Source organism: Motacilla alba, chromosome 22, assembly GCF_015832195.1.
Source record: "Motacilla alba alba isolate MOTALB_02 chromosome 22, Motacilla_alba_V1.0_pri, whole genome shotgun sequence".
NCBI classification, from domain to species: Eukaryota; Metazoa; Chordata; class Aves; order Passeriformes; family Motacillidae; genus Motacilla; species Motacilla alba.
The window spans coordinates 1,678,653-1,704,498 of NC_052037.1; the positions used below are offsets into that span (position 1 = coordinate 1,678,653).

General features: G+C 59.7%; 4 protein-coding genes across 6 annotated transcripts; 2 read left to right on the plus strand and 2 right to left on the minus strand.

The window, feature by feature from the left end:
- Positions 1–10: 10 nt before the first annotated feature.
- On the plus strand, positions 11–3,377 carry LOC119710747 (interleukin-1 beta-like). The gene is made up of 6 exons (XM_038160147.1): positions 11–1,342; positions 1,428–1,476; positions 1,560–1,749; positions 1,853–2,023; positions 2,133–2,278; positions 2,365–3,377. The coding sequence occupies exons 1-6, from the start codon at positions 1,302–1,304 to the stop codon at positions 2,575–2,577; spliced, it is 810 nt and encodes a 269-aa protein (XP_038016075.1). The 5' UTR covers positions 11–1,301; the 3' UTR covers positions 2,578–3,377.
- Positions 3,378–3,412: 35 nt separating this feature from the next.
- Positions 3,413–9,863, plus strand: CKAP2L (cytoskeleton associated protein 2 like). Of its 2 annotated transcripts, XM_038160149.1 has the most exons (9): positions 3,413–3,740; positions 4,372–4,438; positions 4,641–4,707; positions 5,546–6,624; positions 7,009–7,201; positions 7,626–7,781; positions 8,133–8,196; positions 8,490–8,637; positions 9,149–9,863. In XM_038160149.1, the coding sequence occupies exons 1-9, from the start codon at positions 3,719–3,721 to the stop codon at positions 9,390–9,392; spliced, it is 2,040 nt and encodes a 679-aa protein (XP_038016077.1). In that variant the 5' UTR covers positions 3,413–3,718; the 3' UTR covers positions 9,393–9,863. The 2 variants fall into 2 exon arrangements, with proteins under 2 accessions (XP_038016077.1, XP_038016078.1); XM_038160150.1 differs by lacking the exon at positions 7,626–7,781 and having other exon boundaries at positions 3,414–3,740.
- On the minus strand, positions 6,667–15,156 carry LOC119710751 (cytosolic purine 5'-nucleotidase-like). Of its 2 annotated transcripts, XM_038160152.1 has the most exons (19): positions 14,987–15,156; positions 14,490–14,563; positions 14,287–14,404; positions 14,109–14,204; positions 13,932–14,023; positions 13,784–13,841; positions 13,577–13,670; positions 13,412–13,465; positions 13,227–13,310; positions 13,046–13,087; positions 12,489–12,596; positions 12,279–12,345; positions 12,024–12,194; positions 11,800–11,851; positions 11,648–11,708; positions 11,352–11,528; positions 11,137–11,238; positions 8,202–8,338; positions 6,667–7,146 (listed from the first exon to the last, which is right to left on the minus strand). In XM_038160152.1, exons 1-19 carry the CDS (start codon positions 15,073–15,075, stop codon positions 7,110–7,112), a joined length of 1,713 nt encoding a protein of 570 aa, XP_038016080.1. In that variant the 5' UTR covers positions 15,076–15,156; the 3' UTR covers positions 6,667–7,109. The 2 variants fall into 2 exon arrangements, with proteins under 2 accessions (XP_038016080.1, XP_038016081.1); XM_038160153.1 differs by lacking the exons at positions 6,667–7,146; positions 8,202–8,338 and adding an exon at positions 10,192–11,037 and having other exon boundaries at positions 14,987–15,152.
- Positions 15,157–15,903: 747 nt separating this feature from the next.
- Positions 15,904–24,254, minus strand: SLC20A1 (solute carrier family 20 member 1). Its single transcript, XM_038160151.1, has 11 exons — positions 24,092–24,254; positions 23,495–23,950; positions 23,267–23,407; positions 23,082–23,167; positions 21,825–21,921; positions 20,146–20,265; positions 18,407–18,655; positions 17,777–18,326; positions 17,345–17,530; positions 17,010–17,094; positions 15,904–16,559 (listed from the first exon to the last, which is right to left on the minus strand). Exons 2-11 carry the CDS (start codon positions 23,808–23,810, stop codon positions 16,398–16,400), a joined length of 1,992 nt encoding a protein of 663 aa, XP_038016079.1. The 5' UTR covers positions 23,811–23,950; positions 24,092–24,254; the 3' UTR covers positions 15,904–16,397.
- Between the last annotated feature and the right edge of the window lie 1,592 nt (positions 24,255–25,846).

Consider the following 25,846-nt stretch of genomic DNA (forward strand, 5'->3'; position numbering starts at 1 on the left):
CGCTGGGGACCCCCGGTATGGCCGGGGAACCGGGGAACCGTCACCGCGGCCGGAACACCTTGTACGGCCTGCGGACACCCACCGTGGTTCATGGCTCTCAGCCCTCATCATGGCCTGGTGACTCACCATGGCTTCAGGACCCCAGCCGTGGCCTGAGGACCTCTGCCATGGCCTAGGGACCTCCACTGTGTCGTGGAGAACCCCTTGCTCTGGAGCACCTCAGGCTTTTGGGGATATCCTGCCATGTGTGACAGCCAGCGGATGCCCAGCAGGGCACAGGAGGTGTTCTGGGAGCTCTGCGTTTCTGGCAATTTCCTGACAGTGAGTCATGGTGGTGCCAGTCTCGGCCACAGCAGCTGTGCAGGGCTGGCTGACATTTTCAGGAAGTGAAACGGGTGCCAGGAAAACACCCCAAGAGCCCAAGTCCACGCAAGCCCGGCCACGCACATCCCCGGCCCTCCCAGCATGGTGCAATCTCCGGCAGGCCAGATGGACATGAGGATGAGGAGAGCCCCTAAAGGCCACGTCTCTGAAGGCCATGTCCCCAGGGCGGCATGAGTGGGCACAAGAAACTGAGCGGACAGCAGGGTCCTGCACCCGCTGGTGTTGGGGCAGTGAGGACGAGAGGGGTGACAGAGGAGGCACAGCTGGCCGTGGCACCGGGGTCTGGGCGCTACAGGAGGAAGCTGTGGGGAAATGGTGGGGTGGCAGCGCTTGCGCCACCGGCACTTCCGGGACACCCACGGTCCCCAGCCCTGACAACGACGGGTGTCATCACAGCTGGGCTGGGCTGGGGCTGGGACTGGGGTCGAAGCTGGCTCTGAGTGAGTCCAGCTCCCAGCTGGGTCAACCAAATGGCAGATTGGCACATGGTCACAGGCCCCACACATCAACCCCAAACATCCCCTCTGCTCTCTGCCCCACACACCAGCCCTGGAGCATCCTTCTGCTCTGCCCCATAACCCAGCTCTGGATCATCCCCTGCTCTGACCCATATCTCCTCCTGGAGAATCCCCTGCTCTGCTCCATGCTCTGCCTCCCCACTGCACTGCTTATGGGAAACCAACCCCCTCCAGTCTCAGCAGAGCAATTGGGCAAAACTGGGCGTTGCGAAACCTGGAAATCCCACTCTGACGGCGCTTCCTTCTAGAGACTCTTGAAAACCAGCCACACCGACGCCGGGCTCAGAGAGCAGCCAAGCAGCACTGCAGGCAGGACCGGCCGGAGCAGGCAAGCAAGTGCCTCAGAAGTTTGCAGGTGCTGTGAAGTCTCTGCCCAGGACTCTGCAGTCAGTGGCGGCAATGGCGTTCGTCCCTGATTTGGACACGCTGGAGAGCAGCAGGTAAGAATAGACACGCCAGAGAGGACTTTGGGGATGTGATGCTGCATTCCTGACCCTGACTTCACCATCTCCCTTTGCCTTTCAGCCTGAACGAGGAGACGCTGTACGGCCCCAGCTGTCTGTGCCCGCAGAAGGTAAGGCTGTGGTGGCGGGAGTGGTGGGGTCCATCTCGTATGGAAGCCAGGCTCTCACCCTGCATATCCCCTTTCTTCCCCAGAAGCCCCGACTGGACTTGGAGGGGACATCGCCTGGGGTGGGCATCCAGGTGACAGTGACAAAAGGACCCCTTTCCAGGACCTTTCACCAGGCTGCCGTCCTGGTGGTTGCTGTGACCAAGCTCCGAAAGCAGCCGACACGCAAGGACTTTGCTGACAGTGACCTTGGCAGCTTCTTGGATGATATTTTCGGTATGAGGGTGATGTCAGGGGGGGCACCCCAGCCAGAGCGTATTCTTGGGGGACATTCTTGGACCTGGGAGCAGCATCCTCCTGACTGTCTCTCTCCCCACAGAGCCCGTCTCCTTCCAGTGCATCAAGGGCAGCCATGCCAGGGCACCCGTTTTCCGCTACACTCGCTCCCAGTCCTTCGACATCCTGGACATTGACCACAAGTGCTTCGTACTGGAGTCACCCACCCAGCTGGTGGCCCTGCACCTGCAGGGACCCTCTGCTGGACAGAAAGGTGAGAGCATATGCTCCCATCCCAGTGCCCCTGTCCCCAAACCCAGGACCATGCAGGAGCCACCCCACAAGCCCAGGAGCACCCCTTCACCTGTCCCTTCTCTCTGCAGTGAAGCTCAACATTGCTCTGTACCGTCCCCGCTCGTCGCAGGGCGCGCCAGGCTCTGGAAGGGTGCCGGTGGCTCTGGGCATCAAAGGCTACCAGCTCTACATGTCATGTGTGATGAGCGGCACCGAGCCCGTGCTGCAGCTGGAGGTGAGCAGGGGTTCCCACCGCTCTGTCCTCTGTGGGGCTGGGGGCTCCATTCCACCTTGACCCCCATTTCACCCCCCTGGCTATAGGAAGCTGACGTCAGGAGGGATATTGAGAGCGTGGAGCTGACCCGCTTCATCTTCTACCGCCTGGACAGCCCCGCTGAGGGGACCACACGCTTCGAGTCGGCCGCCTTCCCCGGCTGGTTCGTGTGCACGTCCCTGCAGCCCCGCCAGCCTGTCGGCATCACCAACACCCCAGACCAGGTGAACATCGCCACCTATGAGCTGAGCGGGCGCTGAAGACCCTGCATCAACCCAACCGGCAGTCACCGGTTTTCAGGCTGTATGTACTAAGTACAACCCCCGGGACACAATCCCCTTCCCCCTCTATTTCATGTGAAATAGCAGCTCTGGGCCCCATGGGCTCGAGCCATCCCAGTCTGTATTTATTTATTTATTTATTTATTTATTTATTGTGTCTGCCCATCGCTTTGGTACTTACTTGTTGTGCCCCCTTTTTTATTTTCGCTTTTAACTTGTATGCGGATAGAGGTGGAAATAAAAAGTTTTCTAGGACAACATTGCTCAGCTTATTGCTCATGGGGGATGGGGTTATGGATGGGAAAATCCCTCTGCTTTGGCTGCTTTTTGGGTGAAAATCCAGGGCGTGGGGGGCCACCCCACAGCCCAGGGACCACCCTGACCCATGCAGAGCCCTCCACCACTCTGTCTCCATGCCCACACCACAGCTGGGAGGTGACTGGGGTGGGCATCCCGTGGTGGATACTCATCAGCTGCCTGAAACTGTCACCTCTGCCCCAGCTGTGGCCAGCGCATGGCATGGTTGGCCACAGTGCTGCAGGACAATGAGTGGCGTGGCGTGGCACTGTCAAAAATAGGTTAGAAACTGTTGTAAAATAGTTGATAGATCGTTTAGTGTGTACTGTTAGTTTGGTTATTATATTGTAACAGGGGTTAAAGGGCAGTTGTAAGGAATCCGGTACTCAAGGTACCCGAACACAGCTCAGTAAAGTGCAGCACCCCCAGCGGAACGAGCTGGCCTGGCCAGAGCTGCCATGGGCAAACCCAGCGCCTCAAACCTTCCTGCAAATGAAGGATCCGAACAGAAACCAATCCAAAGGACAAAAAACAGGATTAAAAAAAGGCATCCGACCTAGTGAATCCGTGCCGCTCCACCTGGACCCTGCAGTCCCGGGAGCGTGTCCCGTTGTCGGCAGCACGGTGCGGCTCGGCTCGGCACGGCGAGCTGTCACCGCGGGCACCGCCCCCGGGGCTGCCCCGCCCCTGCCGCTCAGCCAATCACAGAGCCGGAGCCGGCGCTGGGCTGTCGCCATTGGTCGCTTTGAAGAAGGCGGTGGCCAATAGCGGCGGCGCGGCCGTTGTCGGGAGTGCCGGTGGCCGTTCGACGGCGGCGCCCGGGATGGAGCGGGCGGGAGCGGCCGGTGAGGGAGCCGCGTCTGGGGGAGCCGGGTCTGAGGGGTCCCGGTGCTGGGGGAGCCGGGTCTGGGGGAGCCGGGTCTGAGGGGTCCCGGTGCTGGGGGCGCGGAGGAGAACGGAGCTGTGAGGGCCCGGGATGCGGGGCAGCTGCGGAGCCTCCGGGGCGGGTACCTCGCGGGGAGGCCCGAGCTCTGTGGGCGCGCTGGGCCGGAGGCGGCACGGATGGGCCCGTGGGGAGGGTGCCGGGGCCGCTGCTGAGGCCTTGGGTGGTGTGCGTGACGATGCGCGAGCCCGCGGCAGGTGCCCACAAAACGGGCCCAGGGACGCGCTGTGGGAGGAGTGGGAGCGTGCTGGGGGTCCTGCTGCTCCTGGGGCTCAGAGGAAGCCTTTCCTTCTGCAAACTGAGCCCTGCACAGTTGAGGTGTTGAGTGGCATCGCACTGCGGAGGTCAGGAAGCTTAAGTGCCAACAGCCTCTGGGCAATATCATGTGCAAGGGAGTTCCTGGGAACAGCATTGCCAGGCTCCCCAGGCAGGGAGGTCCAGAGGTGTGCAATGTAGTGTTTGAGAGTAACAGAGATTCTTTGAGTACTGAGACGGGTCCTGTGTGCACTGCCTTTCCTGTCATCTCTTCACAGCACAACGGAGGAGCCAGCTGCAGAACTGCCAGGTAGCCAAAGAAAGGCTGAAATGCACAAGTGCCAAGTAAGTTAGGAGGATGTTGGGCTTGGATGAGATGATATGTAAAGGTCTGAGGTATAGCTGGCTCTCCCCAGTCAGTGTCTACCCTCTCTGGCCTGTCTAATGCAGCAGTTGGTTACATACGTAACTCTTTCTGCTTTTCTTATGGCTGATAAATAACCTGATAATTTGTGAAATAACCTGATAACTTTTTTGACTTTTACAGACCCTTTTTAAAGGACTGGACTAATCACCCGAATCCACCCTTAGAACCGGTTTCTAAACTCAAGCAGGTAAGTAGGAAGCTTTTGAGTCTTTCATGCTTTAAGTGAGTCTGGGCAGAACGGGGTCCCCTCTCATGAATAAGTGTTTTATGGTTGCTTAAAGAACCACTGGCAAAGGCAAAAGCAGGTTTAATATTAAAGTGAAAGTACGACAAAGTTCATTGTCAAGCTTCACTCTACTTACTGGATGGTTAAAGCACATAGAGAAAAAGCAAGCTAAAATCTAAAACTCAGACTTAAGAAGGCTTCTCTATATTAGGAGCCTCCCCTAAAATGGAAAATGTAAACCCCCTCCCTCCAAATTGCTATAAATTTAAAATTAAGGAGGGCTCTCAGGCAAAGATATGGGAGCAGGAATAACAGTTCTTTACTAGGGAAGAAAATTAAGAAGAAAAAAAAAAACAAACAAAACAATGCAGTAAGTCAAAACAACACTGACAGAGTCAGAATACGACCTGACACCCTGTTGGTCAGGGTGCTGGTAGCAGTCCCATTGGAATGGTGGCTGCAGCCCTCCTGAAGCATCAGGGGTGGTTCTGTTGGAGCAGGGATCCTGTAGAAGGGTGTGGGGGGGTGTAGATGGGCCTGGTCTTCCTCTGAAGATCCAGTGGAAGAGGCAGCTGTTCCTCTGGGAATCCAGTGGAAAGGCTATTGTGGTGTCCCAAAAGCTCAGATTATATTCAGGTAGGAATGCTGTCTGGCAAGGGCGATGGGTTTTCCTAAGAGTCTAATATAATAAAGTGATTGATGAGCCTTCTGCAATCATGGAGCCAATGCTAATTATTCCCTGGTGGGGACCGCTGCTATGATACGTTCTCCTTGGAGCTGAAGGCTGCTTTCTTTCCAGGTTAACAGCAACAAGAAGGATGTTCTTGGGACTGTGATGGAGGATGGTCAAAAGAATGGCAAGCTTGGAGCCAAATCCACGCAGCAGACTGGCCACGCTGCTCTGAAGAAGGCTTCAAATACATGCCAGAGAGCAGGAGGGGTGCGTCCAGGGCAGCCAGGGAACCATGCCACGTTTCCTGCTTCTGCACAGACTGGAGGCAGGCTCCCACCTTCAAGCTCTGGTCACCTAAATCCAGAAAGGAGCCAGAAGCCTGCACAGGAGACTGTCACTGCAGCAGCACCGCAGGTGGGAAATGACCACCCTCTGCACTCCCTGAATGTGGGGCTGCAGGACAGGCTGGCCTGCAACAAGGAAAACCTTGGCCCACAAGCCTCCACATCCTCAGAGCCGATCAGAACTATCCCCTCCAATAAAAACAGTCTCAGGAAGGAGAGAGTCTTGGCCCACAAACAAGGAAGACCTGGAACATCAAAGTCTGTTCTGGGTCAGAAAGGAAGCATGGGTAACCACCAGGCTAAGGAAGAGCCAGATCTGGGTAAATTCAGGAAAGCCCTGCCAGAATCAAGGAGCATGTCACAAAACACAAGTATCAGAACTCAGCCATTGCAGCCCTCTCGGTTCCTTCCTGCTTCTTCTAGTTTGACACATAAAAACCCAGGGACAAAGCAAGGAGAAGGTATTGCTGTGAGGCAACCTGGCACAGCTCCAGGGGGAAGCCTCAAGCAGCACAGCCAGCCTCCCCCAGTGAGAAGATTTCCCCCCAAGCCTCCCACCTTGGGCAAGCCCCAGGGGACCACAAACCTGAAATCCAGCCTGAACCCAGGTGTCACTTTACCAAGGCCCATGGTTAAAGAGGTGATGGACAGGAAGGACGTGAAGGTGGTGGCTCCTGGACACACGGCAGCATCCCAAGGGACAGGTCACAAAAACCGATCTCACAGCATACACAACTCCAAAACTCATGTCCGTGAGGATGATTGGAGAAGCAGGAGAGATCAACTTGAACCAGAGCTGCAGAAGGCAAGTGGCATGCAGGCCCGGCGCGTTCCAAGGACCCCATCAGCTGCAGATCGTAGGTAAGTGGCAGCTCTGAGTGAGCCAGCACCACCCTGCTGAAAATGGAGTCCAAGTCTTTTATCAGTGAAAGCTTGAGGGGAGGTTGATGCCCTGAAGAAGAAGGGATTTGGGGTAATGTTGCGAGGCACCCTGGGTTCCTCTCCCACCAGTTCAGTAAGTGGAAGGAGAGTGTGTGGCCACTCTCCTGCTTTAGCCTCAAGGTTTCGGCTTGAGAGTGATTTCCTTTCCCAGTCTGGACCTCAGGTGGGTTACTGAGATAGACAGATAGACTGATTCTTCATAAGCAGCTGAAGTTGGCTAAAGGAAGACTCCAAGGAAAAACAGCCAGCTCTTGCCAAGCTGCTGTCTGCTGGGGTAACTGTGATTTCTCTGTGCTTGGACAGGAAACAGCTGGAGGAGTGGTTGGCATCCAAAGGCAGGACATACAAGCGGCCGCCGATGATGCTGCTTCAGAAGCAGGCGGTGAAACCATCCTGCAGAAAGGTCAAGGCAACAGAGAAGCAAGAGAATCCAGGGCAGCGCTGCCAAGCAAAGATCAACAACATATTAACTGAGTGCCTGAAGCTCATTGAGGAGGTGAGAATAGGAAAGGAGCTGCTTGAAGGAGCTTTTCCTCTCCTGAAGCATGCCAGGGGATGAGGGCCATGTCCCTCCAGTAGCTAAGAGGGGCTGGGAACAAGGCTTCAGTGGCAAGAGGGGAAACATAGGAAAATAAAAGTCCTCATAAAGCTATGGGGAGGCCAAAGGTATGCAGAGGCAGACCAGAGCTTAAAGGTGGGAGCCTGCCTCTAGACTGGGAGAATGGAGAGGTACCTTGTCACAAAAGACCATTGCAGTTTTTATCTGCCACGATTATGTAGGAGACTTGCAAAGCCAGACTTTTGAGGGCCTCCTCCTGGAGACTGCTGGGAGCTGTGCTCAGGCAGGGTCTGCTTCCTGGAGCACACACTCATCCATGCCATGGATACCTTCCTTCAGGCCCTCACCCTTCTCCTTGTAGGGTGTCCATGCAGAGGAGATCTCGGCAGTGCTGTCCCTTGTGCCCCAGGCAGAGAAATTTGCCAAATTCTGGGTCTGCCAAGCAAAGCTGCTGGCCCGGAGCGGCCCCTTTGATGTGTTGCAGCTGTACAGAGAAGCAGTCAGTGCTGGGGCTGAGGTGAGTGGGGCATGCCACCTCCCTGTGTTCCCTGCCTCTGCTCTGGAGGGCTTCCTCAAGATCCAGGGGCCAGGACTTGGAATGAGTTTAGCAGCATTACTCACTGGTGAAAAAGTCCTTTGGAGCTGCCAGTCCCATTCCATGCTGCAGGATGTGCCCATGCAGGGTGGGCACCTGGCCAGCTGTGCTGGGTGCTGATGGATCCCACTGGGCAAAGGGGAATACTGCAGCCTCTTCCTGCTGTCCTCAGCACAGGCTGAGCAGCAAAAGCCTTTCCTCCCATTCAGTTCTAACCCTGGTCTCCATTCCCGTGCCAGACCTGCCCTGACCCATGTTCTGCTTTTCCTGCAGCCAGTGGAAGAGCTCAGACAAACTGCTCTCAATATTTTGAAGGATGCAGGCCAGAAACTGGAAGGTAACCTGAGCATTGTGGGGTTGATGAGCATGGGCAGGCGGGGGCTCCCTGGTGTTGCCAGCCTGGAGGCAGCACGGTTTGCAGTCTGTCCCAGAACCTCGTGTCCCTCCTGAGGAGCATTGTGAAAGTCTGGAATTCTGATCTGAAAAATGGGACACTGTTACTCTTCCTGGGCTAGGGAGGGTCCTGGCCCTGCAAGCCTCTGCAGGCAGGTACCCTGCCCCTGTCCAGAGTGCCGAGGTGTGATCCCTAGCCAGCACTGCAACTGAGCCGCCCTCTTCCTTTTGTGCCAGGAGAAAAGGCAGAGGAACCCATTCCCTGGGAGCCTACCACGCCTTGTCCAGCTGAGAGGCAGCCCATAGTGTCAACTCCAGGCCTGGTGGGGAGGCCCATGACCTCCCTCCCCCCATCAGTCAAGTTACAGGTTACATCTGCATCCAGGTAAGGCTGAACCTCCTGCTCCTGGCAGCACACACCCTTCCATGCCAGTGGTCCTCTGCAGGCTTTACCCTGGGGCTGCATTTCTCTTCACAGAGAAAAGCAAGGCACAATTCTTCCCAAGGATTTCTGAGATCCACATTCTCTGAACCTCAGAGAAAGGAAAAACAATTCTTATTTGCTGGGCCTGTGTTTGTGCCCAAGTAGAATGCAATATGGGGATTGCTTACCCAGAGTGATGGTGTTTTGTTTCCTTGGCCTGTCAGGGCCAAGTGTGTGTGTCTCGGGACTGTCGACTGACAGACACAAGATGAGTGCAGTTGTGTGCAGAGTTGAGTGCTGGGCAGATTCAGTTTAGATGTAATGTAATACAGTGTAATATAGTATATAATAATACAGTATAATAAAGTAATTAATTAGCCTTCTGATATCCATGGAGTCAGATGCATCATTCCTCTCCCTCATCAGGGGCACCCTGTTTCAGTATTACACAAGCCTCTTCTTCTCTCCACAGAGGAAGGGAATTCCTGGAAGGCCCAGAACTGAAATTTCTAACTCCCGTGCGGCGCTCCCTTCGGATTGAGAAGGTTGGGAGTTACTACCCAGAGATGCTAAAGGACCATGACCCTGTGGTGTCATCCCTCAGTGAAATCCTGGATGCTGAGGAGGAGACTCGCTTCTTCTTCCGGAAAAACAAGGCTTTGCCAGAAGTGGAAGAGCTGGAGGGCTTGAGTTCGTACCCCCCCACGAGCCCCTGAGGGGTTCCCAGCAGGAGCAGCCTGCCTGCCCACCATGCTGCCTGCCACACTCCCCTGACTGCTCTTGCTGCCCCTCAGATGTAGAGGGGAGGGGTTGGCACAGAATAAGCATGGATCAATTATGTAAATGCAATAAATACTTAAATGTGGTTTTAAATAATAAATGTAGTTTTAAATATTAAACTTTGCATGGCCAATGTGTGTGGGCTAGTGAGGGGTGTGGAGACACCAGCTGCGTCTCTGGGGATTGTGGCCCCCAGGCCTGCCCTCAGCTCCTCTGCCATCACACACACTGCTTCTCCTGCTGCAGAATGCTGTCAGTTGGACTGCAATGTTCCAGGCATCTCCCAGTGTCTGGAAGCAAAGTCCTGAGCGATTTGCTCTGGAGCTGCCTTGTGCCCTGCCTAGCGCCTCCTGAGAGGCCCAGCTGCAGCCCCAGTGTCTGGAGGCACGGGGGGAGCAGTGGCTCTGCCTGAGGAGCTGGGGGCCCTGCAGTGCCCCAGTGCCCTGTGCAGCGCTCCTGGCCCCATCACGCTCTTCTCCTCCTCTCTCCCTAACCCAGAGCAGAGGGGCATCACCAAGGGGATATCAGGGACAGACAAAGGTGACACAGAGACTCCATCACCAGAAGGCATGAAAAAGCACTTCATCATTAGAAATCTGTAATTCTTATCGAAACCATGGTGGACCTGAGACCCGAGTGGCCTTTAGGAATCTTCTCTCACCTACTAGTCAAGAAGGGACAACTCCTTCTTGTAAACATCTTTGACAAACAGAGATTGCCTGCCAAGGGCAGAGATTGAGATAATCATTGTTTTAATTCTTTTTCTGAGCTTTCTCACAGCTTCCCAGGAAAACCCTAGGAGAGCTATGTCTCTCTGTGTTCAGGGATATGTGAGTACCACAGAGGTGGGGATAGCTTGGGGCTGCCACCTTCTCCCTAGGGGCTTGTGCATACCCCAGCTGCTGGACAAGGATTTGGGGACCGCCCTTTGCCCCCAGCTCTCAGGTGCAGGGACAAAGCAGTTTTCCTTTAAAAACAATTTTATGTCTCTGCGGCACCAGGAGTTTTGAGTATCTTTTATAAATAGAAAAGGGTAGAAAGAAGAAAAGAGGAACAGCAGGTGCAGGGGGTTCCACTGGAGCAGGGTCACCTCCAGAGCCCCACCCCATCCAGCCAGCATTGCAGGGCTCATGGCCAGGCCCAGAGGCTAAAGGGGCAGGGGCCTTTAGCTGCTGGGACCCCAGCTGCTGCACTGGGGCTGCCAGTGGTGCTGCAGCAGTGGCACTGCCCGTTCCCCCTGCTGCTGGATGCCCCCAGGCTGGCACTGAGCTGTGGGAGAGCAATCAGTTAAAGGGGCACCGGGCAGATGTGAGTTCAAGGGGCAGGAGCTAGCAGACTTGGGGGGAGCCTCTCCTGGCTCTGGGCAGGGTCAGGAGAAAGTCCCAACTGCCCAGGGACAGGGGTGACAGGGACCATGAGGCAGGGCCACCAGCCATCCTGTGGCCACCAGAGGTGGTAGCTGGCCATGAGTGCAAGTGGACCAGGGCCACTGAATGTCCTCCCATGGGCGGCATGGCAGCAGCTGGGGTGTGCTCAGGCTTCTCCATCATCTTCCTCCTCCCCACTTGAGTCCTGGGGGACCTGAGGCAGTGCAGAAGGGGCTCAGTGGCCACAGGACCCCAAGGGCCTCAGGGTGTCAGGATGCCCATGTCCTTCTGCCCCTCTGTCCCTGCCACTCACCTGCTGGCGAGGGTCACCGTGCTGGGCCAGCCAGGGAGGAAGGGCAGTGACGGTGTCCCCCGAGTCCCGGCGAGAGTGCTCCACCGTTGACTCGTGGGCCATCTGCGGGGGGTGGACAAGGCTCCCAGAGAGGCTGGCACCAGCCCCGTGCCCCCTCAGGCAGGGAGGGAAACTGAGGCACAATGGGCGACCAGCAGGGCCTGGGGGCTGCGTACCAGGACAGGGGGAGCCCGGAAGAGGTAGCTGAAGGGGTAATAGAGGAAGTTGATGAAGGAGGCAGCGTAGAGGTCTGCGTAGCGCATCAGCTGGTTGGCAAAGAGCGTCTGGCGTGAGCCACAGCGGAACAGGCTGCCCATCTTCCCGTAGCACATGTCCATCTCATGTGTGACTTTCTGTGGGTGCAGCAGGACAGTCAGGGCACCCAGCGGCTCCTGGGGGGCCCTCCACAGAGGAAGCTGTGGCAGGGGGCTGGGCTGAGCTGCGTGCCAGCAGGCACGGCCCTGGGTGTCACCTGGATCCGACGCTTGATGGAGCTGATGTCTGGGCGCTCACTACTGCCACTGTCCAAGTGCCTGGAACGGAACAGACCGAGCTAAGGGCTCACCTGGAGGGCTCCCCGCAGGGGCTCCCACCCCTGCCTGTGTCCCACCCCAAGTGACTCACTGGTACAGCTCGGCCAGGAAGAGATCCAGGCTCCGCAGCTCCTCAAACAGCTCTGCAAGGGCAACAGGGCCAGCTCAGCGCAGGAGCACCTCCCTCTGCCCAGCACGACCAACAAAGAGGGGCAGGGCAGGGCCCACTGAGGCAGTTGTGCCATCGAGGGGTGCAGGAGGCTCCAGGCACCTCCCCTTGCATGGTAAAGTCTGTGTAAACCCAGCACTGCTCACCACTCTTCTCCGTCCAGACCTGCAGCTCACGGGCCAGCTCGGGCACCACCAGGAAGGTGCGCCAGCCCTGCCGCTTCTTGGACTTGAGGATGTCCCCAAAGATGTGGTCCCCCATGTAGAGGATGTCTTTGCCCTTCACACCCAGGAGGTCACACACCACATCTGAGGAGCCTGTGACAGCCGGGGGTCAAGGTGGGGGGTGGGCATGTCCCCCTTGCTGCCCCCAGAGCCCAGGGAGCCCAGCTGGGCGCTTACCACCGGAGTACACAGCACAGTGCTGGAGCGGGCCCGTGTACGTCCCGATGCGCAGCTTCCCCGTGTCCTGCAGGACAAGAGGACCCCAGGATGGGGACGCTGTTACCTGTGCCTGCCTGGTGTCCAACCAGCCTTGCTGAGCCCACAGGAGCCCCCTCAGTGCCCAAACAGTGCCCCCAACCAGCCCTGCAGCAGGGGAGAGGTGCCCACCGTGTCCACTTGGCGCAGGACGGTGCCCTCAGCAAAGAAGAGGGGCTTGCGGGTGTCCACCACGATCAGGTCGAAATAGGACCTCCAGGGGCGCCGCGGGACGTCAGCCTGTGGATGCCGGGGAGGGGATCAACAAGAGGGGGCTGATGGCACCCTGTGCCCCCCACCTGTGGCCCACAGAGAGCAGCACAGGCCTTGTGCTGGGGAAGGCTGCGAGAAGATCAGAGAAAAGAATGATAAACAATTCTTATCTTCACTTGCTGCACCTGCTGTTGTGGACACGTGGAATGTGTTTATGGAGAGCTGTTGAGCAAGGGGTGATTTCTTAACTGGCCAATGGTGATGGTGTTTGGATTCAACTGACTAATCTGGAAAAAGCTCTACCGGACTGTCTGCACTGTCTGGAAGGGTGATGGGTTTCCTAACAGTACAATATAGTACAGTATAATAAAGTGATGGATCAGCCTTCTGGAATCATGGAGTCGATGGTAATTACTACCCCTTTCAGGGGCCTGCTGCTACCATACCCACCCAGCCCACACTGGGGACAGACTCACCTTGTCCTCATTGCTGAAGTCAAACAGGTAGGACATGATGGCCTGCAAGGACATTTGGCATCATCACTGCTGCCCCAGGGAAGGCAGACCCTGCCTGTGCTTCAGCACAGCCCCTCTGCCTCCCCCCTGCAGGGCAGGCTGGACGTGGTGGTGGTGGGGGACAGGGACACCCCCTACTCACGTCGGTGTAGGTGTAGTCACTGTTGGTGGCCAGGAAAACCTTCCCCACCTCCTTCATGCGGCTCAGCAGCAGCGGCACACGGGGCTGGTGAGGGGCAAGTCAGTGGCGGGGAGAGCAGGGGGGCCACAAGGGATTGACTGAGGGGAGCAGAGTGGGGAGGGGTCCCTGGGGTCTGTACAACTCACGTCCTTCACCACGTATTTCTCCAGGTTCTCTAGCGTCTTCTCCTTGAGGCAGCCCTGCAGGAGGAATGGGGTGGGGCTGGCCCAAACCTCCCAGGCTGTGCGTGTGGGAGAACCCCAGCACTCCCAGCACCCAGCACCCCCCTGCCCCCTGCCCCCTGCACCCACAGAGAGGTGGACGTGGTCCATGGCCTCGCGCACATCCTGGAACATGCTGCGGAAGGACATGAAGAGGTTCCCGTGCTTGTAGCCGGTGTCACAGCTGCAACAGGCAGGAAAGGGGGGGTGAAAGGGCTGCCCTGCTAGGGGAAGCCCCCCCAAGATTTACACCTGCCCGATCCAACAGCAAGCCCCCACCCAGCACCTCCCTCTTACTTGACATATCTGGAGCAGTTGGTGAAGAAGTCCACGAGGCAGGCGTAGAGGTGGGCCTCTGCGAGGGAGGGGGCTGTGAGAAGGGGAGCAGGGCGGGGCAGCACCCCAGGGTGGTGGGAGGGCCAGGACAATGGGGGTTCTCACTCACCTGTGAGGTTGAAGAGGGTGTTGAGGATGTGGAAGCGTTTCATGTCATCCCGCTGTATGAACTTGTTGGGGTAATAGTGGAGGATTTCGGCTCTGGGGAGGGAGCATGGAGCTGCACTCCACCCTGAGGCACCTCCAACTTGCCCCTGCCCCAGGGGTGGTGAATTCCCAGACTCACCCCTTGAGGAAACGGAAGCCATGGGCACAGACCAGCAGGTTCCCGTGGGAATCCACCTTCAGCAGGTTCCCGTACAGGGCATCGAACACCAGCCCCCTGCACCACACAGCTGTCAGTGGCTGGGGGCTCCCTTCCCTCCCCTCCCCTCCCACCTCTGGGACCCCCTCCACAAACTGACCGGGTGGGGAAGGTGGGGTCGTATTTGTAGGCAAGGATCTCGGGAGGGTACCCAATGGCGACAAGGTGCTCCAGCAGCAGCGTGAAGGCCAGCTCCTCGTAGTCAGGGGACTTGTACACTGCAGGGGCAAAGGGGGATGTGGGCAGGGGCTGGGGGAATCCCACCACTACCCCACCCTGCCTTAGGGCTCCCCCAAAACGCACTGGCCAATGTGTAGTCCATGTCAAAGCCAAAGCACTTGATCTTCTCCAGCGCCAGGCTCCGGTTGACAAAGATCCTGGGGGTGACCAAGGTGGGAGTTATGGGGTTAGAGGAGGTTTAGGGCTGGGGGTGGCACAGAGGAAGAGATGGGGTCGTGTTTCCCTATCCCAGCCCCTGGTCAGTGCTCTGGAAGGGTTGTGTGCTCATCCCAGCCCAGGGCCCCCACAGCAAGTTATTGGAGCAGAAAAATGGGCTGTGGAGCTGGAACTGGAGCTGGAGGAGGGAGAGGGGATAGTAAACCCCTGTTCGGACCTGTCCCGACCCCGGCAAGTCGACACGGCACCCAGGGCCTCTGCCCCTGCCGGTACCACCAGGCTCCTCTCCCGCACCTGGAGCCCGGGCCCTTCCTCGGGTGCTGCTCCCGTTCCCAAGCCCCGGCCCCGCGCCCCAGCTCCCGCCGCCCCGCCGCCCGCCGGTCCCCCCGCGCTCCGCAGCCCACCGGTGCTGGCAGTCCCTCCGCAGGGCGCGGGGGTCGCCGTGCCCCGGGCTCCGGGCCGCCGCCGGGCCCCGCTGGCCCTCGCTGCCCATCGCCGCCGCCTCCGGCCGCCGCCCGCGCCCGCCGCCGCTTTAACGGGGCCCCGCGGAACCGCCCCCGGCCCCGCCTCGGGCAGCGCGGCGGCCCCGACCGGGCACCCCGGGGCCGTGACCCCCGAGCGGGGCAGCCGTCCCCCGTGCCCCCCTGCGGGCGCGGACGGCTCCTGCCGCCCGTTCCCCGCACCCGGGAGCGCCCCCCGAGCGGGGCTCGCCGCTCCCCGCGCCCCCGAGCGGGGCTCGCCGCTCCCGGCGCGTCCCCCCGGCCGGGCCCGCAGCCCCGGGCTCCTGTTTGCCCGCGGCGAATCATTAACCGGGGTCAGCGACCGGCCTCGCCGCCGCCCCAGAGCCGCCCCGACGGCGGCGCAGAGCCGCCCCGGTCTCGCACCGGGGGAGATCGGGGCAGCCCCGGCCCGGGGGACACGGCGACCCCCGCCCGCGGGGCTCCTCGGCGTCCCCACGGGCACGCACAGCACCTCTCGAACCCCGCGTGTGCCCCCCACGGCACCGTCCCCCTCCTCCCGGCCGCCCCCACGAGGCTCTTGCGACACCCCCGGGACGCTGACGCGGCCCCGGGCCGGCCTTGACCCGGGAGGGAGCAGGGACCCCGCAGCGGGGACGGGGCTGGCAGGAGCCGCCCCCAGGTGCAGCGCCCCGATAACCCCGCAGGGCTGTTTACAGCCCCTCCCGTGACACGGGGGGCACGTGGGGCTCTTATCTTTGTCCCCAGTTCCCTGCTGGGGCACAGGGCCAAGGCACAGAGGGCTACGAGGCAGCATTTGGGGCCCCCAGCATATCCCAAATCCCCAGAACCGCAGGCAGCACTGGCATACGAAGGAAATCTTTATTAAGTCCGAGGTAGCAGCAGTGACAGGGGCCAGAGGGCAGCCCCCAGGGCCCCCGAGCAGGATGGTGTCCACAGCACTACGCAATGGAGGCAAAGCTGAACACTGCAGAGCCTGCGAGAGGGGCACCCCACGACTCCCCGGCCCTTTGTTCCAGGGCAGGCAAGGACCAACCTCTGTCCTTCCCCCAAAAATCACTACCAGGGGATCGGTAGAAGTCAGAAAGTGGCCCCCAGTAACTGCTTATCTACAGCTACAGCACATCAGGGGGGGCACCTGGGGGCACATACAGCCCTGGCAGTGCACCCCCACAATGTTAGCGCCAAGACAGTTATATTTAAAAAAAAAAAAAAAAACTTCAGTGACAGCACTACGCGCAGATGGGCGCAGCCGCCACCCCGCAGCAGGCAGCCTCAGCGGCTCCTCGAGGGAGGACAGCAGTGGGAAGCAGGAGCAGTGGGAGCCCCGCTGCCCTCACACCTTCAGGACAGCGAGCTTGAAGACAGCCATGATGGCAGCGCTGATGAGGCCGGAGATGGGGACGGTGACGAACCACGCCATGAAGATGTTACGGAAGAGGCGCCAGTCCACTGCCTTCCTGGAGCGCAGCCAGCCCACTGAGACCACGGAGCCCACCTGCACGAGGAGCCAGGGCACGGCTCAGCACCAGAGCAGCCATCTGCACCCCCAAACACGCGTCCTGCACCCCTCAGGCAGAGCCCTGGGTCCTGCCCCGGTGCCTGGGGGCACCTCACAGAGCGCAGGCAGGGAGTGCAGGGCAAGGAGCTGCCACCCCAGAGGGGTGACAGGATGCCGCAGCACTTGGGTTCCCATGGCCTCTTGGCAGAGCCTAGGGGACCATGAAAGGGGTTTTGTTCTGCCATCATCTCCCAAGTGGCCCAGGGACCCACCCGAGGCTGGGCAGCCGCTGCCACCTCGCATTGAGATGCAAGCGGCGGAGCTGGGAGCTGACAGTGGCCGCTGGCCAGAGCGGGGCCTCCCACACGGCGCAGCCCTGTGAGCACCAAGAGCTGGGAACACTGCGCTCACACTGAGCCAAAGCCACCCTCCTGCTAGCCCTCCTACCTTGCAGTGGGTTGTGCTGATTGGGAGGCCGACGTTGGAGGCGATGACCACCGTCAGCGCTGACGCCAGCTCAATGCTGAAGCCGCTGCAGGGACAGAGAGCGGGTCAGAATAGGGGCACTGGATACCCCAAAACACCGTGGGCTCAGCTCAAGGCAGCACAGCTTGGCTCCCCAGCCCCGCAGATGAACCCCCCAGGATCCAGCAAGGTGTTGGAGCCACACACACCCCAGCCCCACCACTGAAACCCTCAGGAGAGAATGCAGAGGGGCTCCTGGAGCAGAACGCAGCTCTCAGGCTGCGTGGAACCTCCCCTCTGCTCCAGGCAGCCCTTACCTGGATGGCGTGATGGGAGTCAGGTCCTTCCCCATCGTCTGGATGACTCTCCTTCCCCAGACCCACAAGCCAATGCAAATCCCTGCACCCCCATAGAGAAGCAGCCAGATGGGGGTTGCCACCTTGGTAGCCACATCGCCCGTCTGATAGACCAGGAAGAGCGCGACCAGGGGCCCAATGGCATTGCTGGAAGAGAAAGAGGATCTGGTCTAGAGGGCCAGAGGCTCTTGGCAAGACAGAATAGCCCTGGAAGCGTTCAAGGCCAGGTTGGATGGCACATGGAGCAACCTGGTCAAGAGGAACAAGTCCATAGCAGGGGGTTGGAACAACGCATTTAAGGTCCCTCCCACCCCGAACCATTTTGTGATTCCATGCTTCTGTGAGCACTAGCCCCAGCTAGCAGCCTCCCTGGCTCCCACTAACCCCACTGACCTGACATCATTGCCACCATGAGCGAAGGAGCCAAAACAGGCTGTGAGGATCTGCAAGAACTGGAAGAGCAGAGACACCTCAGGCTTGTCCTGCTCGTGCCACTCCTCCAGGGAGCTGCTGCTGTCCTTGCGGTCAGTGGCACCCAGCTCGGCCTGGGCTGTGTTCAGGTCCACGTCTGCAGCCGGGTGTGCGTCCGCCACTGCGTTGCAGTAGCTGGTGTAGCTGTCCATGCGGACCCTCTTCTTGGTGTCCACCACGGACCAGCTGAGCTTCTCCCCCTCCTCGACGTCCCTGGCGCGCAGAGAGTCCAGGGGCATGCCGCAGATGGCCATGGTGTAGGAGGTATAGCTGTTGTTGCGCCGCAGGGGCTTGTCCCCCGAGTCCCCCATGCAGTCCCCCATCTTGGCTAGGTGCAGCTTGTGCAGCAGCTCCTTGTAGAGGCCAGAGTCCTTGTGCACAGTGTGGTACTGGTACTGCCCGCCTGAGCCCAGCTGGTGGCCCACTGCCTGGCTCAGGGGCACCAGGCTGCCGTTGGGCAGCCGCACAGCTCCTGCCGTGGGGACAGCGGGTGGAGGGCTTAGCACCGAGGCTGGGGAAGCCTCACCACCCAGTCCACCCCCTGCTACTCACCACTGTCAATGCTTGTTTCCTTCAGGTCGAGGCTGGGAAGCCTCTCCTGCTCTGGGGCCTCCTCCAGCTCCCCCAGGTTGAAGGAGACCACCCGCTCCTCCACCACTGCCCGGGGGGGCATGGCTGACCCTGCATCAGCAGCAGGGCCCTTGGCATCTCCCAAGGGCATCTTGGCCTCCTCTTGCTCCTCCTTTGGGCAAACATTCTTCTCCATCAAGGGGCTTTCAGAAGGACTTGATTTTATCTCTCCTGCAAAAAGGAGCAGCCCATCAAACCCCTTCCCACCACTGCACCCAATGCCAGCAGCAAGCCCACACCCCTTGCCACTCAGATTTATGGCAGCCAAATAAAATTTACAGCTCCTCCACATCCTGAACTTTGGAAACTGCTGGACAGTCACACCTTGTCCCGGGCACAACAGCCAAACCATCTAAGCCAGCTCATCCCCTATTTTTAGGCACCCCCACCCACACGGGGTGTGGTGAACACCATTATGGGGCTTTTATGTCAGTAATGTCTAGTGCAGAGGTTCCTCTTTGGGCCATGTTTGTCCCATCCCTGTGGGCAGTGGGATGCTCTGGACCCACTTTTGGAGCGGCTGTGACCCCTGAAGCTGACACAGAGGCGCCCAGAAGAGCCCAGCTCCTCCACCAGCCCAGCAGCTCCAGCCTGGGCTCCTCTCCAGCTTCCACTGGTGGACGACAAACCCAAACAGGAGCTGGTCTCCACCCCCCAAAGGCAGCCTGGTTTCCTGTCCACTCTGGGCAGCCAAACCAGCAGCACCAAGCTGTGGAACCTGAGGCTGCTCCTCCGCCTCCAACAGTAAAAGCATGTTTTCTCCAGGTGAAAACATGAGGTCAGCTCCTTCAGACAACAACCAAAACCACCTTCTTGTCATAAACATGACCATCTCCCTGTCACTTTGTTTGCCTCAAGGGCTGGCTTGTGGCACCAACCCTTCATCCTGGCATCCAGTCCCAGCAGAGCTGTGTTCCCCTGCATGCCCACCCCCTCCCAGGGATGCTGTGGGCCGGCAGGGAGCAGGTCTGACAGGCAGAAGAGCCCACCTGACCTCACAGGCAGGAGAATTTAAACAGCTGGAGGATTGTCAAGAGCAGCCATAAAGCTGTTAGTCACACCCCAATTACACCAGCACAAGGACATCCCCTCATCACCAACTCCCAAGGCCCCAGCTTGCACACATCATTGATATTCAGGATCACACAGTTCCAAGCACTGCTCTGGAGGCACAGCTCCAGGCTGATCCTTTGGATGCCTTTCAATAGAGTGTTTTGGAGTTTTTTTGCTACAGGGAAAGGATTTTCGTCAGCTTTAAACGTGTGATCTGCATCAGCCAGGCCAAGGATTGCTCAGCAGGTATGAGAAGATTAAAGTCTCCAACAGGCACGTTTGTCTCTTGCCTCGCCTCTCCTCTATTAAAGCAGGACAAGCTGTCTGACACTGCCCACAGCTCCAGGAGAGATCACCATGCAGATCAATCAGCTCCAGACACTGCTCAGCAGCACAAGAGCTGCTCCTGGGGGTTTGGGTGCCTGGGTGAGGAGCAGCAGAGCCCAGCGTGGTGAGCACCCCAGTGACTCAGAGCAGGCTAATCCCCGAGTGAAGAGGAGGATTCTGTTAATAACAGCCCCACAGCTAATGGGATTCCCCAGGGGAACAGAAGTGGGTTAGCCCGAGCGTGCCCTTCCCCGAGGACTGCAGAGGGACGTGGTACTTACGGTCGATTTTCTTCTTCATTCTCGGACATACAAAGAACCAGACGACGAGAGCACAGACAACAGCACTCCCCGCCGAAATTAGGAGGATACCCCACAGAGGAAGTTTGTCAAAGCCCAGCACTAGGAAATAAAACAACGGATCTTTGAAAACCTCTGGGCAAAACCCTCCTCGATACATGACTTTGGTTTTCCCAGGCACAGGGACTCCATCACCTGCAACAGCCCTGAGCTAATCCACCTGCCAGGGAGAAACACTGCTGGGAAGGCATCACTGCACATGCTGAGACCCCAGGTAAGCTCTCAGCCCCACAGCTCACATTCCCTTCAGCAGCTGACCCTTCACAGCCCTGTGCCCCGGCCAAAGCCTTCACAGAGTGCTGCATGCCCTGGGCTCCACACTGCTCCTGTCTCCTCATTTGCTGCAATGTCAAAGGAAAAAACACCTCCCAGGGTGGCTGCTGCAGCGCCAGTGCTGCCTCCCTGCTCTGGAGAGGACAGGGACGCCCGGGCTGCTCCCCCTGGAGCTCTCCAGCCCCTGCAGCTGCTGGGGAGGGCAGCTCTTCTGCTCCCAGAGTCAGTGGGAATTTAGGCTTCACGGCATCAGAGGTGATTCGTGACCCACTTAGGAGCTTTCTCACAGGCAGCCTGACTTTGAGCAGAGGACTGGCACCACACAAGCCCAGGGAGGGCATCAGGTGCTTGTGACTATCCAAACCCTGCCCTTGCTGCTGCAGGCAGTGCCTTATTGCTCCTGAAGCAGCCCAGACACCTCAACCAGGCACAGGTCTGCCTGCAAACCCTGTGCTCAAGCAACCTAGAGCTCACTCAGCAGTTCAGGGCTCAGGATAAACACAGATCCACTTTGGACATGCCAAGTGATTTTGGAGCAGCCCCAGTGCCCCCAGCAGCAGCACTGCAGGCCTGTCCTCCTCTCCCACATGTTGGAGAGCCTGGGGAAGGGGAAGCTGACATCCCTCCAAAAAATTTTCCAGTCACTGTTTACAGAGCAAACCCTGCCAGAGCCAGCACTGCCTGCCCGCATCCCACCTCCAGAGGCTCCTCCACAACAGGAAACCCACGCTCACACCAGAAAACAGCTCAGGCCGAGTCATCCCAGCCAACAACACGCTGACAGAGCCTCTGGCTCCACGGGCAAATCCACCTATCCCTGCTGAGCCCTCCCTCAGCCCTGCTCGTGACCTGTCCCCTGCAACACAGCATCTCAGTTTGGCTTTTCCACCCGAAGCTCAGACTCTGCAGCACACGGGCCAGCTCTTCTCGACAAGAGTTTAGCTTGTTTTTAGGGACAGGATGAACCAGGAGGCGCAGCCCCATCCCTGCTCCTAGCCCCACTGCCGGCAGCCTGAGCAGCCCTTGGGCAGCCAGCAGATTCCCGAGTCTTGGCACAGGTAAGAGAAGGGGAGGGGAATTATTGGCCAGTCCTGGGAAGTCTAAGGAGAAAGGTCTGGAGGAGTTTAGTTTGAGCAGGTCTCTTTGGCTGGGCAACTACCTAGCCCAGCCAGTGCAGGCTAGCCTGCCGCCTTCCGTAACCGGCACAGGCCAGCCGCCTTCTAGGAGATCTCAGCCCTGCAAAGCAAAAAAGGGGTAAATCGTGCATTTAATGGAGGCTTCAGAAAGAATTTCAAAATTCAGGTTGAAGCGTTCTGCTGTGCACTTACAGGGCGCCCCAGTGTACATGATGGAGAAGAGGTTGATTCCCACAGTGCAGGCGTAGAAGACGGGCAAAGCTCGCAGGCCGTTGGGAACAGGATCTGCCTGCAAAACACACACCAGCGCTGCAGAGAGGCACACCGGGGGCTGGGGAGCAGCCACGGAGCAGCTCAGCAACAGGTTCTCCCCAGAAGGGGTTTGTGCCCTCAGTCACCTGCAGATGACAGCTCCCAAGAGGCTGATGCCCCCGGCCGGGAGCAGCACAACCCCTGGAGCCCACATGGCTCCCCAGGAGCTGGGGCAGGCCCAGCCAAGGCTCCCAGCGCCCCCAGGCTTGGAACAACTCATCTCTAGCTGGCTTCTGAACCCTCTCCCTGGCTCCCCACACTGCCACCTCCACTTACAGTTTTCTTTCACTTCCCCAAGAACTTTCAAAGCTTTTGCCCCTTTCCAGCTGACTTGAACAAAATAAAAAGTCCATTAGTGACAAAGGAGCTTATTTGACCACATACCTGGCAGCAAGGCCCTCAGCCCAGCAGCAGGAGTGTTTAATCCCCACTGCTGCCCAGCAATTGGGATTTGGCATCAGGACAAGCACACCAAGCCCTCCTGAATGCCAAGCAGCACGGAGCACCAAGAGGGAGGTGACAGGGCCAGCCACGCTTTGGGAGGCTGGTTACACAAGGTTACTGTGACAGTGCTGACGCTGAGCTGGTTTAAAGGGCTGCCACTGATAAGATCTTAACATCTCTTCAATCCTTAGAGGTAAAACTTAAAGGAATTTAACCTCAGATATGCAGAAGAAAATGCTGGAGTTTCTCTGCACAGTTGGGGTCTCAGGAATGTGGTTTCCCCAGCCTCAGGAACAATTCTGTCCCTCCTAGCTGAGGAATGCCATGTCTGTGGATAACTACCTTCACCTGCAGCCTACTCCATGGAAAAAAAAAATCCTTACACCAGGATTTTGGAAAAGCCCAGCTGACAGCTCTGGTCTCATGAATTCTGAGCTACCTCATTGCTGGGAAACAGGGCTGTTCCTGCTGAAGCCAGGCAAGACAACTGCCATGTTTCAGAGGGGAGGTGACGTCCCAACACCCTCCAAGTCCACTCTGAGGAGTGGCCACAGGGCCCCTTTTCTGTTCAGCTCCCAAAGGGCTCCCCTGATGCCACCAGAAGAAGCCCTGGGGACCATAAACCAACCAACGAGTCCCCTGAGAGCAGCCCAGAGCCCCAAGGCAGCAGAAAACAGGGCAGCTAGCCCTTACCTTACAGAGGATGAACCTCTGGACGAGGAAGAACAGGATAGCAGACATGATGCCCGAAAGAAGGGGTGAGATGAACCAGGACAACACTAGAAAGTGGGAGGCACAATCAGCATCCTGCTGCTGGAAAAGGAAGCCCAGGGACACACGGGGTCCAAGGCTGGGGTGGTCCTGCCGGCTGCACTTACCAATCTTCAGCAACTCAGACCACTTGACACCTTCCTGCCCTTGGGCCACCAGCGAGAAGCCAATGGTGGCTCCAACGATGCAGTGGGTACCAGAAATGGGGAGCTTCAAGAATGAAGCCATCAGCTGCCACACAGCAGATCCTGCAGAAGAAGCAACCTGCTAGGAGAGCCATCACCAGGGCAGCCTGGGACGCGGTGCCCCTAGACCGCGACCTCCGTGCTCCTTACCGGACATGGCGCTGATCGAACCCGCCATCAGCAGCTCCTGCGTGGAGTTGTACATATCCACATCGATCAGCCCCTTGCGGATGGTCTCGCTGACCTTGGCCCCCAGCAGCACCGAGCCCACGGTCTCGAAGATGCTGGCCAGGATGCAGGCCTGCCGCAGGGTCACCACCCCCGAGCCCACGGCCGTGCCGAAGGAGTTGGCCACGTCGTTGGCCCCGACAGAGAAGGCCAGCACGAAGGCGATGATGAAACCCAGGACCAGCATCCAGAGGAAGTCAGCCATGGGGGCGGTGGGCACGGCGGGGGTCGGCTCCATGGCGACGGGTTAATAAATTAGGTACAAAATTAAATAGAGGGATCGCTATAGGGCTCGGGGGAACCGCGGCGTCCTAGCGGCCCGAGGGTCGCGGGGGCTGGGGGCCGGGTGCCACGCCATGGTCCGCGCCGCTCTTCATCCTGCGGGAAGGACAGAGCTGAGCGGGGCGAGCACCGGAACCGGCCCTTCCCGCCGCCGGTAACGGCCGCTCCCGCGCGCGCCACCGCCCCCTCCCGCCGCCATGCGCGACGGGCCCGCCCCCGCCCGTCACCGCCGCTCACCGCCGCGCCGCGCCAAGCGGGGAGCCCCAGCCGCGGTGCCGCTCCGCTGCGCTCCGGCACCGCTCGGGCAGCGCTGCCGGTGCCGCTGCCGGTGCCGCTGCCGGTGCCGCCGCCCCGACTGACGCGGCCACCGCGCGCGGCGCCTTTAACACCGCCCTCCGCCCCACGTGACCGCGGTCCCGCCCCCGCCGGGCCCGGCCCCGCCCTCGCTGCCCATTGGCCCGCTCGCCGGGGGAAAGGGCGGGGCCGCGCCGCCATTGGGCAGCGCCGAGCACGCATCCCGCGCCCGGCCCCGCCCCCCCGCGCGGGCAGCGCGCCTGAGAACCACGTGCGCGCGCGGGGCGCCCCGGTACCGGCAGGGCACGGCACGGCATGGCATGGCCCGGCATGGCCCGGTACCGGTACCGGCACCGGCACGGCATGGCACGGCACGGCATGGTCCGGTACCGGCATGGCACGGCACGGCATGGCACGGCACGGCATGGCACGGCACGGCATGGTCCGATACCGGCACGGCATGGCATGGCACGGCACGGCATGGCCCGGTACTGGCATGGTCCGATACGGCACGGCATGGCATGGCATGGCCCGGCATGGCCCGGCACGGCATGGCATGGCGTGGCATGGCATGGCATGGCATGGAATGGCCCGGCATGGCCCGGCACCGGCACGGCACGGCATGGCATGGCATGGCATGGCACGGCACGGCATGGCATGGCATGGCCCGGCATGGCCCGGCATGGCCCGGCACGGCATGGCATGGCCCGGCACCGGCATCGGCACCGGCACCGGCCCGAGAATGGCACGGCATGGCTCGGACTGGCCCCGGCACGGCCCAGCCCGACAGTGTGCTGACTCGACTCTGGCACGGCCCAGCGCTGGTGTGGCTCATCCTGAGCAGATGTGTGCTCTGCCCCGGCATTGTCTGGCTCAGCCCTGCCCGGGTGTGGCCTTGTCTGGGCTCGGACACATCTGGCACGGCTTGCCACCGATGTGGGCTCTGCTCTAGAGTGGCACGGGCACAGCCCAGCATATGTGAGGGCCCAGGCTGGGCTCCAGCACAGCCCGGCACGGTTTGGCACGGGTGTGGGTCCGTGTGGGTCTGGCCCACGTGTGGAACCGCTGTGCTCAGCTGCAGCATGAGCAGCCCGTGCCAGGCACAGCGCCAGCGCTGCCCAGGGCGGGTGCTGAGCTGCTGGACTGGGCTGGCACTGCAGCCCGGCTCAGTCCCATGCCAGCTCTGAGCTGGCCCCATGCGCGGGCCGGACCAGCCCAGGGGTACCCGCGGCCCAGCAGGGACTGAAACCAGTTCCCACGGGACCAACCACGGCACCAGCATCCACAGCTGAGTGGAGTGGAGTGGAGGCAGCTCAGGGCGTCCTGCAGGGTCCCAGGAGTCCTGAAGGGTCCCCCCAGCCCCTCCAGCCTGGGTGGCACAGGCAGGGGTGAGCCCCTCAGCGTGCAGGGTCTGTCACTCACAGCCCCACGTGCATGGGGGGCACACGCTGGGGGCACACGCTGGGGCACACTCCCATTGCCATCCTGGGGTGATCGTGTCCCAGGGGGGCACACTCCCGTTCCCATCCTGGGGTGATCGTGTCCCAGGGGGGCACACTCCCGTTCCCATCCTGGGGTGATCCTTGCCCGGGGGGGCACACTCCCATTCCCATCCTGGGGTGATTGTGTCCCAGGGGGGCACACTCCCGTTCCCATCCTGGGGTGATCGTGTCCCAGGGGGGCACACTCCCGTTCCCA

Bases quoted from the DNA above. Each gene is read 5' to 3' on its own strand.
- SLC20A1 (XM_038160151.1), bottom strand. From the start codon at position 23,810: ATGGAGCCGACCCCCGCCGTGCCCACCGCCCCCATGGCTGACTTCCTC. The intron at 17,095-17,344 runs GTAAGGGCTGCC...CTGTCCCTGCAG, and splicing joins ACTCCCATCACGCCATCCAG to CGGCTTCAGCATTGAGCTGG. The intron at 16,560-17,009 runs GTAGGAGGGCTA...CTCCTCGTGCAG, and splicing joins TCAGCACAACCCACTGCAAG to GTGGGCTCCGTGGTCTCAGT.
- LOC119710751 (XM_038160152.1), bottom strand. From the start codon at position 15,075: ATGGGCAGCGAGGGCCAGCGGGGCCCGGCGGCGGCCCGGAGCCCGGGG. The intron at 14,564-14,986 runs GTGGGCTGCGGA...GGTCACCCCCAG, and splicing joins CGGAGGGACTGCCAGCACCG to GATCTTTGTCAACCGGAGCC. The intron at 12,346-12,488 runs GTGGGCACCTCT...CTTGTCCTGCAG, and splicing joins TCCTGCGCCAAGTGGACACG to GACACGGGGAAGCTGCGCAT.
- CKAP2L (XM_038160149.1), top strand. From the start codon at position 3,719: ATGGAGCGGGCGGGAGCGGCCG. The intron at 4,708-5,545 runs GTAAGTAGGAAG...CTTTCTTTCCAG, and splicing joins CGGTTTCTAAACTCAAGCAG to GTTAACAGCAACAAGAAGGA. The intron at 7,782-8,132 runs GTGAGTGGGGCA...CTTTTCCTGCAG, and splicing joins CAGTCAGTGCTGGGGCTGAG to CCAGTGGAAGAGCTCAGACA.
- LOC119710747 (XM_038160147.1), top strand. From the start codon at position 1,302: ATGGCGTTCGTCCCTGATTTGGACACGCTGGAGAGCAGCAG. The intron at 1,343-1,427 runs GTAAGAATAGAC...TTTGCCTTTCAG, and splicing joins GACACGCTGGAGAGCAGCAG to CCTGAACGAGGAGACGCTGT. The intron at 1,477-1,559 runs GTAAGGCTGTGG...TTTCTTCCCCAG, and splicing joins GCTGTCTGTGCCCGCAGAAG to AAGCCCCGACTGGACTTGGA.